The sequence below is a fragment of the Tiliqua scincoides genome, chromosome 3 (genome assembly GCF_035046505.1).
Source record: "Tiliqua scincoides isolate rTilSci1 chromosome 3, rTilSci1.hap2, whole genome shotgun sequence".
Classification (NCBI taxonomy): domain Eukaryota; kingdom Metazoa; phylum Chordata; class Lepidosauria; order Squamata; family Scincidae; genus Tiliqua; species Tiliqua scincoides.
This window is the reverse complement of record NC_089823.1, coordinates 5,707,181-5,719,239: the sequence shown is the minus strand read 5'-3', so window position 1 is coordinate 5,719,239 and position 12,059 is coordinate 5,707,181. Positions and strand designations below refer to the sequence as shown.

Here is a 12,059-nt window from a genome sequence, read left to right as displayed (position 1 = left end):
AGGCTGATAGCAAAGCCCTGAAAAGAGCAATGGGGAGTGTTGGAGGTCCCAGCTGAAAAGCCAGGCACCCAGTGATTAGCAGAAATAAGGCTCACCAGGGCCATCTGGGAACTGCCAGGAGGAGATCATGAGGGCCAGTGTTGGCTGAGGGGATTAACCAGATCTGCAACAGAAGCTGGGCACTTTTGGGCTGCTTTGATATTTCAGGATCTTGGAGCCCGGTGTCTTAACATGCTGTTAGGGAGAGTCAATGTGTGGTATACTTGTTAGTGTTAGATTGCATCCCAGGAAGTCCTGCATTCAAGTCCCTTCTCAGCCATGAAGCTCACCCGGTGACTTTGGACCAGATTCTCCTTCTCAACCTAGCCTGCTTCACAGCCGCTACACATGCAACTGACATGTTCACAGCAACATTTAGTTGGCTATTATATGTAAGTCCATGTCATTGCTTCTGCCTACCATCTTTCCTCATCTGCCTCTGTCATTTTCCCATTGTCTATTTTAGATTGTATACTCCTTGGAAGCAGGGGCCTGTTGCCTTTTGGGCATCATGTACACTGGTGGGATAGTATAAATAAATAGAAAAGATTTGTACAATACTGGAATATTTCTACCCAAATGTCTGACCTGAAATTCTATCCCTTTTAATGAGCATGTTGTCTCTTTCCTGTAGGATTTTGATAAAGAAATTGGTGGAACTTTGTGCTTGACTCCAGCGTGTGTGCTATCTTAATGCAGTATCATGTTTAACAGGATTGTGTAGATTAGAGGATAAGAATGAAAAGCTGGGCATACAAAGAAGAAGCCATAACCATCTATTTTGGGTTGTTAAAATGCTTTAAAAAAAAAAAATCCATAGATTTCGAAAGCCATGATCAATTTGGAGGAGAGAAGGAACTTGATTTGCGATGGAAAATCTTTACTGGCTGCTTTTCAATAGGGCAAGAGTCCATCATTACTCCAGGTCAGAAAGTGCGACAATAAGTCCTTAATTCTTTCAATGTTCTGGTCACTAAAAATCATCAGCATAGTTTCTGAAAAGAATTCCTGATTGACAAAGTGGGTGTACAGGAAGGCCAGGCATAAAAGGAGAACGCACCCAAGCACCAAAAGGGCCAGAATTTTCCCAAGCCAACAGGCCCACTGCACAACTTTCCTACTCTTTGACCTGTTCAAGGCGACATCCACAAGCTTGGCTTCTACTACCTCATGCATCAGTGAGCCAATCTGCACCCTATTTTCCTGGTCCAGCCTTAAGAAGGTGGCCTGCTGCACGCACATCTCCAGTTCTCCCTGCAGGTCTTTGATGTCTTTCCTCTGACTTTCCCTAAGTTTAAGAAGCAAGGCGACCTTCTCCCTCAGCTGGGAGGAATAGTTTCTAGCCTCCTGGTAGCGGTACTCGGTCTCCGCCAGCCTGTCCTCCAGACTCCTCATATACTTCTTAACTTCTGCAGACAGGTTCTGCATCTCCGCCAGGTCCTTCTCCTGCTGGGCTTTGTAGTCTTCAAAGAGGGCTACTTGGTAGGAGACCTCGTGCAGCTCCTTGGTGAGCTCCTCATTGGCCGTCACCAACAACTTGTTTTGCACTTCCAGATTGTGGATCTTGTCGTTAGCCTCGTCCATCCTCTGCTTGATGTCTTCCACCTTCTTCTGCATCTCCTCCATCCTGGCTTTAAACATGTCTGCAGTTCCGAGCAAAGTCTGGTTGTAGTCCTTGATGCTTCGGTTCTCTTTGAGCAGCTCCTGGTTTTCGGTGTCAAGGCAGGCCACAGTATCCCGGAGGTCGCTGATTTGGCATCGTAGGGTTTCATTGGCCACGGACAGGTCTTCCAGGGACATTGTCTCAGCTCAGGGCTCTCATTCAAAGCTGGAGAACTTCTGGAGAATTCAAACGCAAGTACTGGTTCTGAAATCTGTGGGGGAAAATGTTATTATTCAGATCACCTATTTTGCACTTCCGTTGTCAGCAGATGGTTGCTTATTGTAACATTTAAAATATATTGTTAGAATATGGATTAGATAGCCTAACAAGTATGTGAATAGTAGGGCAAGGTTGTCCCATCCAAACAGTGTTCCTGGGTGCGCTTTTCAAAACACACAATCTCCCGATCTTGTCTGATCTCAGAAGCTAAGCAGGGTCAGGCCTGGTTAGTACTTGGATGGGAGACCGCTTGGGAATACCGGGTGCTGTAGGCTTATACCATGATCTTGGAAGCTAAGCAGGGTCAGGCCTGGTTAGTACTTGGATGGGAGACCGCCTGGGAATATCGGGTGCTGTAGGCTTATACCATGATCTCGGAAGCTAAGCAGGATCAGGCCTGGTTAGTACTTGGATGGGAGACCGCCTGGGAATACCGGGTGCTGTAGGCTTATACCCTGATCTCGGAAGCTAAGCAGGGTCAGGCCTGGTTAGTACTTGGATGGGAGACCGCCTGGGAATACCGGGTGCTGTAGGCTTATACCCTGATCTCGGAAGCTAAGCAGGATCAGGCCTGGTTAGTACTTGGATCGGAGACCGCCTGGGAATACCGGGTGCTGTAGGCTTTTACCATAGTCTTTCGAGACTGAAGGTTGCCAACCATTATTTTCAAAACACACATAACATACGCACACAGGGGAAATCTATTGTATGTGCAGGGACCAGGCACAGTTGCGCAATGGCACAACTTAATGGCTTGCCTTCTAAGAAAGAGGAGAGGTGTGAAGGTACCAGTGCAACAGTGACTCGCTTTTGTTGTGGTGGTAATAATGCAATATTGGGGGGGGGGTCAATCTGTGCACCCATCACTCACATAAGTCCGTCCTTAAAACCTATGTGGTTTCTAGGTAGGACAAAGAGAGCAGAAGATCCACATTGATAGCAAGACAGACAGGAAATGAACCAAAAAATGAGGGTGGACACAAGGTGTGCGATCCCCCACTCTGTGGGAATGAATACGTTCTTTTCTGGAGTGCTCATCAAGAACCCTTCCTTTGTCACCTGAAGGCCTGAGACTGCTCATCCCCTGTTCAAGAGGGGTCCCTTTATTTGAGGCAGCCTGCCAAGAGCGTAGTGACAAACTCTTGTGCTGGAGGCCGGGGCCTTGTTTAACCCAGACTTCTTGATGGAAGTTAGCCATGGAGTTTGGGAAGATGGCTAGGGTTGGGGACTCTTCTTCTTTTTTAGTGTCAGTTTGTTCCAAATCAGGGCTCTCCAAGGATGTCGGCTTTTGTTCACAGGCTCTAATGGGCTGTACCAGCAAGGGACAGCCACTCTTGGAATTTTCCCAGAAGGTGAAAGAGCAGTGAGAGAAGCCAGCAAAGGTGGCAGAGGGGAGGGGTGATTGCACTAACAACACAGGTGTGGCCCTAGTCAAGGCCTGTGGGGTCCTGGATGAATCCAAGTCCAAAGGCATTCTTGACAGTCACCCAGAGCCATATGCAGGTGTGTGTTGCATCACACATAGAAAAGGGGTACAGGCAGTCAGTCAGCTAAGACTGTTGCTTCATGGCTGGCAACCTTCAGTCTCGAAAGACTATGGTGTAAGCCTACAGCACCCGGTATTCCCAGGCGGTCTCCCATCCAAGTACTAACCAGGCCTGACCCTGCTTAGCTTCCAAGATCAGACGAGATCAGGCATGTGCAGGGTAACAGTTGCTGCCTATTGCATCATGGGTTGATCTTATATAGGCAATTCTTAAATGACAGTTGTCGGGTGTGGACACTGGAGAAAATGATGATTTACATAGCACCAAGCTTTTGATTTAGCTTAGTAGATGAGGGCTGGAGGACAGTGGAGACAGGGAGGAAGCAGGAAGGTCAGACCTGCATAATTACTTCTGAACTTTTATTTGGAATTCCCCAAATTTCCTTAAACCTATCAAATCTTGTCTCATTCCACAATTTCCTTCTTTCATGCAAAGCAACACATAATTTTAAGTAAAATGGTCAAATCTCACAGCTTTGTACTCCCTGCAGCACTTCTTCGGGTTGCCAACTACTAACCTTTATACAGGAGCTACATCACAAACCCCAGCTCTAGGGACAGACAAACTTCTACAATCTGATTTATCAGGTTCCTTTTCTGTGCCCACCAACTTTCATTCTACTGCATGCCTATCAACAGGGGTTAAAATCACTATTTCTTTCTTGCATTACCAAGGTCAATTGGTGACTTCAGAGGAGACAGTCCCCTTGCCAATGAGTGCAAATTGAATAAGCCTGTTGAAAAAACAGGACTGGGTCCAAGTGAATTCAGGTGAGGGCCCTTAATTGAGGACACATTGGCAAAATGGAAGTTTCTGCAATAGGCAGAAAGGCAATGGTGAATCTTGCACAGCTGATGGGAAGGAGCCCTTAAAACAGATTACGGGAACAAAATGATTCTAATGTGGAGTCTTTTGTCTGAAGACAGCAAATCTCAAGGGGGAAATGAGAGAGATTTATTCCAGTCAAGGGAGCTTGCCGAACTGTGGACCGCCATGCTAAATATGCATGTGCAGCTAGGAGGTTGCCATTCAAATACTGCACCCATCTGTGCTGAAGCTGAGCACACATTCCCCAGTGACCATGGGAGGAAGGCTAGTGCTTCTCCATAAAATGTGTGCTCTACATGCGGAAGGTTCTTTCTTGCTCAGGGGTCTCCAAAGTTTTTGGCCAGAGGGCCGCATGAAATATCTGGAGCAGTGCTGAGGGCCGGAAAAAATTTTAAATATAAAATTTAAATAAATAAATTAGAGATGGAACTTAGAAGAATGAATAAATGAATGAGTGGGCTCATTCACTCAGCCTCTCCGGCCCTCAGAACACCCTCCAGATGCAATCAGAGCACAGCTCTGTCATGTTCAGTCAAGTGGGCCAGAGGCTTTCGGGGGACAAGAGGCTGGCCGTGGGTTGGATAGAGGTTCGCTGTGGGCCGCATCTGGCCCCTGGTCCGGGGTTTGGAGACCCCTGTTCTAGCTCAATAGCCACCACCTCCAGCTGAAAGCAGTACTGAGATGAAAGCCTTGAGGGTGGGGTGGAAAGGCAGGGTTTAAATCTCTTAAATAAACAAACAAAACCTCCCCCAAACAAGGTCACTGTCCCATTCGCAGATAAAAAAAATATTTCTCAAAGTGACATTTGTGTGTGAAGTCCACCCAGTACTCCTTGTGGTGTGTGCAGCGAGATATAGGATGGACATAAGTGCTCTGCTGGATGACCCCAGAGGCCCGTCTGTCTCAGTATCAGTCTGCAACACTTGGCAGCCAAATGCCTGGAAGATGCTCATCACCTGGGCTATGCATCCCATAAAGCGGACTGTCGGTCCACAAGTCTTCTGCTACAATACCTTCTTCCATCTGGAAGTTGCCACAAGATTCTTTGCGTTTGCTGCTATACTCTAATGTGGTCACCTCACTAAACATGAACATAAGTATGATTCCTTTCCGCTTATCATACTGTGAAGTCTATTGGCACTGAATTTGGGTTCCATTTTGCTCATCTAATAGCCATTGATAGAGCTTTTCTCCTGCGTTAATTTATTGCCTCGTTCTTTTGGTTTGTGATCTTGTTGTGCTCAGAGACATTTTTTTAACTAATTCCTATACTGTGTTGTATTCTTATGGGGTGTAAATCTTTCAAATAAATAAATAAATAAACCACTTGCACATGGTGAATTCCAAAGGTGGCAAGAGCAGGAGGCAATATAGCTTGGGAGCTCTGTACAGAAGGGGGGACCTTATGCTCCCCCTGTGCCAATTCCCTAGTTTATCAGGTCTCTCTCAGACTGTGATTAGTCCTTATTCTCTTTGTCTAAGAGCAGCCCCTGCCCACGTTTGCTTTTTGGAAGAGAAGCTGACAGCTCCTGCCTCTGGTCTAGCTTGCCCCTGGTCTTCTGTTTGTGTCCAGTCTCTAACTTGCTTTACTTGAAGAATCTCTAAGGCAAAAGCGCCTCCTTGTGATCAAGGGATGTACAGCACTGCAGAAGGAATTTTCAAACTCACTGTGTCTCCTTGTGACTCTGAGGTTGCCACTGTAGGCTGAAGAGAGAGAGCCAGTGGAAGGAAATCTGTTTCTTTGGAGAAAATGGGGAGTTGCTTTTCAGGATCAAAACTTCCTTATGGACCCTGGCAAATGGAAACAGATGTGCTCAAAGTATGCCCAAGGACTCTGTACATGCTCCAGGGTTCCCTTGATTTTCCCTTCCGACTGCAGCGCCTTCATGGTATGAGTCTCCTGGCTTTGTAGAGCAACTATAGTGAAGCACAGTGGTAGAACAGCATTATGATAGGACTTGGAAGCCCTCAGAACTTTGATCCCCACTGCTATTTTTAAAACTTATTTATTCCTTCCAAGGAGATGGGGTTACCTACATGGCTCCACTTTCAATCCTTGTAGCAACCTTGTAGGTAGATCACCCAGCAAGGTTTACAGCTGAGTGAGGATGTGAGTCCAGTCTTAAAAACATAAGAAGAGACCTGTTGGATCAAGCCAAAGGCCCATCTAGTCCAGCTTCCTGTATCTCACAGTGGTCCACCAAATGCTTCAGCGAGCACACAAGATAAAACACAACCCATTTCTGGTGCTCTTCCCTATATCCGGCACTCTGAGGTAGCCTATCTCTAAAACCAAGAGCATGCATATATCTATCATGACTTGTAACCCACGATGGACTTTTCCTCCAGAAATCTGTCCAATCCCCTCTTAAAGGCATCTAGGCAAGATGCCATCACTACTTCCTTTGGCAAGGAGTTCCACAGACTAATTGATCTTCTCGCTGCTACACTGCACTGGTTAAGAAGCTGGTGTGGAGAGCTGATGCATTTCTCATCCCTGAATTTTGATGGAGAACGTTCTCCCAGCAGCATGTGGGCATATGAAGATTTGGTGACTATCTTGCAGTATTGTATTGGCAACCTTCAGTCTCGAAAGACTATGGTATCGCGCTCTGAAAGGTGGTTCTGGCACAGCGTCTAGTGTGGCTGAAAAGGCCAATCCGGGAGTGACAATCCCTTCCACACCGGGAGCAAGTGTAGTCTGTCCCTGGTCTGTCACCCTGGCTATGGGCCTTCCTTCTTTGCCTCTTAGCCTCAGACTGTTGGCCAAGTGTCTCTTCAAACTGGGAAAGGCCATGCTGCACAGCCTGCCTCCAAGCGGGCCGCTCAGAGGCCAGGGTTTCCCACTTGTTGAGGTCCATCCCTAAGGCCTTCAGATCCCTCTTGCAGATGTCCTTGTATCGCAGCTGTGGTCTTCCTGTAGGGCGCTTTCCTTGCACGAGTTCTCCATAGAGGAGATCCTTTGGGATCCGGCCATCATCCATTCTCACGACATGACCAAGCCAACGCAGGCGTCTCTGTTTCAGCAGTGAATACATGCTAGGGATTCCAGCACGTTCCAGGACTGTGTTGTTTGGAACTTTGTCCTGCCAGGTGATGCCGAGGATGCGTCGGAGGCAGCGCATGTGGAAAGCGCTCAGTTTCCTCTCCTGTTGTGAGTGAAGAGTCCATGACTCGCTGCAGTACAGAAGTGTACTCAGGACGCAAGCTCTGTAGACCTGGATCTTGGTATGTTCCGTCAGCTTCTTGTTGGACCAGACTCTCTTTGTGAGTCTGGAAAACGTGGTAGCTGCTTTACCGGTGCGCTTGTTTAGCTCGGCATCGAGAGAATGAGTGTCGGAGATCGTTGAGCCAAGGTACACAAAGTCATGGACAACCTCCAGTTCATGCTCAGAGATTGTAATGCAGGGAGGTGAGTCCACATCCTGAACCATGACCTGTGTTTTCTTCAGGCTGATTGTCAGTCCAAAATCTTGGCAGGCCTTGCTAAAACGATCCATGAGCTGCTGGAGATCTTTGGCTGAGTGGGTAGTGACAGCTGCATCGTCGGCAAAGAGGAAGTCACGCAGGCATTTCAGCTGGACTTTGGATTTTGCTCTCAGTCTGGAGAGGTTGAAGAGCTTTCCGTCTGATCTGGTCCGGAGATAGATGCCTTCTGTTGCAGTTCCAAAGGCCTGCTTCAGCAGGACAGCGAAGAAAATCCCAAACAATCTTGCACTATCTTGCAGTAGGTTGTTGCAGTAGGTACTTGCAGACTATCTTGCAGTAGGTTGTTGTTAATATGACAGCCTCTACCCGCTGCGCACAGAGAAACAGAGACGCCTGCGTTGGCTTGGTCATGTCGTGAGAATGGATGATGGCCGGATCCCAAAGGATCTCCTCTATGGAGAACTCGTGCAAGGAAAGCGCCCTACAGGTAGACCACAGCTGCGATACAAGGACATCTGCAAGAGGGATCTGAAGGCCTTAGGGATGGACCTCAACAAGTGGGAAACCCTGGCCTCTGAGCGGCCCGCTTGGAGGCAGGCTGTGCAGCATGGCCTTTCCCAGTTTGAAGAGACACTTGGCCAACAGTCTGAGGCAAAGAGGCAAAGAAGGAAGGCCCATAGCCAGGGAGACAGACCAGGGACAGACTGCACTTGCTCCCGGTGTGGAAGGGATTGTCACTCCCGGATTGGCCTTTTCAGCCACACTAGACGCTGTGCCAGAACCACCTTTCAGAGCGCGATACCATAGTCTTTCGAGACTGAAGGTTGCCAATACAAATACCCGCTGCGCACATAATTGCTTCAAGTTCTGAGCAATATTTAACATGCAAACGCCAATAGATGTCAAGAATTGATACGTAGCGATCAACACTGGGCAGTATTTGACAGCTGTCATGTGGGAAATGCCAAAGGTTACCTCTAGAGTTAAACTGCCTGAACCCTAAGATCAAATTCAAGGGTCATGTGTTATGACCCATCACCTGCCAATATGATTGGGGTCTTTCCAGTGGTGGCACTGAAGCCTTGGAATCCCCCTCCCAAGTTAGGGTTAGATCTGCCAGTGACTCTCCCTGTGTCTAGAGGGGCTTTGAAAACTCACCTGTTCCAAACAGGCTCTTAAAGTTTATTTACTGTTTAAACTTGCATTACTCTGATGCAGCTTTTTGGTGTTATTTGTAGATTGTATCACTGTGTGTTTTGTTCTTTAGAACCCTTCTGATTGTTTTGGGTATTTTGTAATTCATTTTGGATATAATTCTTTGTAGAAAAGCTGGATTCAGATTAAATAAACAGTATCAGATATGCAGTAGCCATTAGTAGAGGTGCTTTGAAAATGGTGTTATTTATTTTATTCAGAAGTTAGCCCATTGTCTTCCATAAGACATAGAGTGTAATCCTTTCTTACTCACCAGAAACAAATACTTCTAGCAATTAGTGTTCAGCAGTACCAAACAGCAAATCTACAACAGAATTCAGTGTCCTTTTAGCCCAGGGGTGCCCAAACCCCTGCCTGGGGGCCATTTGCGGCCCTCAGGGACCCCCAATCTGACCTGTGGGGAGCCCCCAGTCTCCAATGAGCCTCCTGCCCACCAGAGACTTGCTGGAGCCCATACTGGTCCAATGCAACTGCACTCAGCACAAGGGCCAACTGCTTGACCTCTCGAGCAAGCTGCAGGCTGAGGGCTCCCTCCACTGCTTGCTGTTTCATGTCTGTGAAGCCACAGTGGCAGCAAAGGAAAGGCCAGCCTTGCTTTGTACAAGACCTTTTACAGGCTTTGAGCTATCATGAGACCATTCATTCATTCATATAAGTTCCATCTCTAATATATTCATTTATGTAAATTTGAGTAATTTTATTCACATTTTAAATGTAAATTGCAGCAACTGTTACCTGCACATGCCCAATCTTGTCTGATCTTGGAAGCTAAGCAGGGTCAGGCCTGGTTAGTACTTGGGTGGGAGACCGCCTGGGAATACCAGGTGCCGTAGGCTTATACCATAGTCTTTCGAGACTGAAGGTTGCCAACCATAAATGTAAATTAATTCTTTTATTCCTGGCCCCAGACACACTGTCAGAGAGATGATATGGCCCTCCTGCCAAAAAGTTTGGGCACCCCTGATTCAGCCAATCAGCTTTCAGAATAAATTTTGATGGCAAATTTTGAGTTTCAGCAGCAAAATCCTACTTCTGACTTGTGAATCTTCATCACGCTCAGAAATTTGGTGGTGGAAATAATCATTTGGGTACCAATCCTCACCAGCGGTGTCAAACACACTGAGCCTTCTTTTCTGAGATGGTGTACCTGTGACTTTGCAGTTGCTGGGTCTTAGCAACAAGGGTTGACATCACCATTGTGCTGGGCTTGGGCAATCCTCCGTGGCATCTGGCTGGTCACGAATCAGAACGTTGAGCTAGAATTTTCGGATCTTGCATGCTGGTTCGGTCCTTAGTGCACGGCTCGTGCCTGCTGAAATGATCAACTTGCGGTCATCTCTTGCTGACATTCAGCCAACCCTGAATATTTTAGAGCTGGGAGCCCCGATCGTCGAGCAAAGACACACCCCGCTCACCTCTAAGGCCAACTGATGGATCTTGTTGTGCTTGGTTTTCAGGCAGCTGTTTTTAATTTAGTTTTCCAGGGCTGAAGTCTCAGGAATGAAAATTCACTCTGGGTACCATTGTCTTGTCGCTCACCGTGGCAACACCTCAGCCAATAACATTATTTGGACACCATGTGATGCAACAAGCAGCATGTCTGAATTTGAGTGTGCACCAGTGATGGGTAGTGAGATCCAGGCCAGGGGAGGCAATACACACTCCCCCTCCTTCCCCCCCCCCTTAAGCTCAGTCTCTGCAACACACACACACTCACTTCCCACCTTCCAGAAATACAGCTCAGTTTCTGCAACACATAATCTCCCCCCCCCCAATAATTTTTTTTAAAATTCACCTCTTCTTTCTCCACTCTGAACTGGGGAGAGCTCAGCACATGCCTTCTGAAGCAACTAGAGAATGGCATCTCCTGGTGCTTTGGAGAGCCAGTCCATAGCACAGGCCCCTCCCTACATTTTTCATGTGGCAACTCTTCCAGCTGCCTCCCAAGAGCTTGCTGATGCAGGCAGCCTGCCATTTTTCCATTGGCTAGCCAGCTATCCAGCCTTTTTTTTTTTTTTTTTTGCAGCTAATTATGAATACAGCCCAACCTGCTGGAGGCAACTCTTCCTAATGCCTCCCCAGAGACTGATGAGCACTATCTTTTTTATAAGTGGGCAGACAGAGGTAGCTCTCCTTGGTTGTGCAGGCATCCCTGCCTGTTTTGTCTGTTGCAAACTACCATAGAACACCTCCGGGGAGAGGCCCTCAGGGAGCAGCCATCAAATCAGCATGCTGATATTGGCAGTGTCATGAATAGGTACAGTTTAGGCCTAGTAACATGTAAAGCCTGAACCAAGCTAAAACAGTAACACAGAAGTGGCTTGCAGTCCTAGCTGCTAAGAATTTACAACTCAATGGAAGGTGATTATATAGCACCAAGGCAGCCAGAAAGACGCCCATCAAGGATGGAATGCAGCTGTAGATCTCCAGGGGGGAGGGAAGAGCTGAGAGGGCGAGCATCCAGCCCCACTTCCAGAGGACAGGGTCTTTGGTCTTTGTCTCTTGGTGAGATAGGTGGTGGGTGCACATCCTGCCCCGCCAGGACCATGTGGCCTCTTAGGTAACTGACCTGAGGATCTACAAAAGAAGCTGACCCAGGTGAGAGTCAGAGAATAATAGAGTTAGCCAGTTAGCTTTGTTGTTTTATGCTGATATGTTTCCTAGAAGTTTTTATGCCTCTAGCATTTGCTGCCTTTTGTAACTTTCTGTAACCCTATGTCCTTAATAAAGTAAAAATCCTTTTACCACGTTGGCTCATTGTCTGTTGGGGACAAAGGTTCAGAATCCTGCCTAGCCGTTCAGCAAGCTACCAAAAATCCTCATTGTGGACTAGTAACTTGAAGACTGAGACTTTAAGTAAAGAAAGTGCTCAGTGCCTACAAGGGATATAGTTAAGCCTAAAGGGTCTCGGTGTCCCTGGACTGAGACACTGGCTCTTACAGGGTGGTGGCAGTACTACCGAACAGGGATCTTTGAGGGCTCTAGGGTTCAGAGCCAACAACTCTGAGCACCCCAAAACCCTGGGAGTAAGACAAGTATACGACAGGCAGCCAACTGGGTGCCGCAGGAGGGGCACTGTGGGCAGGAGTGGCACTGCCTCCCCAAGCCTGGTGCCCAGG

The 12,059-nt window shown here is 47.5% G+C and overlaps 1 protein-coding gene and 2 pseudogenes across 1 annotated transcript; 1 reads left to right on the top strand and 2 right to left on the bottom strand.

Annotated features, from left to right (window-relative positions):
* Window positions 1-933: 933 nt before the first annotated feature.
* LOC136644005 (transmembrane and coiled-coil domain-containing protein 5B-like) lies at window positions 934-1,839 on the bottom strand. Its single transcript, XM_066619463.1, has one exon. The coding sequence runs from the start codon at window positions 1,837-1,839 to the stop codon at window positions 934-936; it is 906 nt and encodes a 301-aa protein (XP_066475560.1).
* A 1,686-nt stretch (window positions 1,840-3,525) lies between these two features.
* LOC136647259 (5S ribosomal RNA) lies at window positions 3,526-3,642 on the bottom strand (annotated as a pseudogene).
* Window positions 3,643-9,657: 6,015 nt separating this feature from the next.
* Window positions 9,658-9,776, top strand: LOC136646746 (5S ribosomal RNA; annotated as a pseudogene).
* The last annotated feature ends 2,283 nt before the right edge of the window (window positions 9,777-12,059 follow it).

Coding starts and splice junctions, on each gene's coding strand:
- LOC136644005 (XM_066619463.1), bottom strand. CDS start 1,839: ATGTCCCTGGAAGACCTGTCCGTGGCCAATGAAACCCTACGATGCCAA.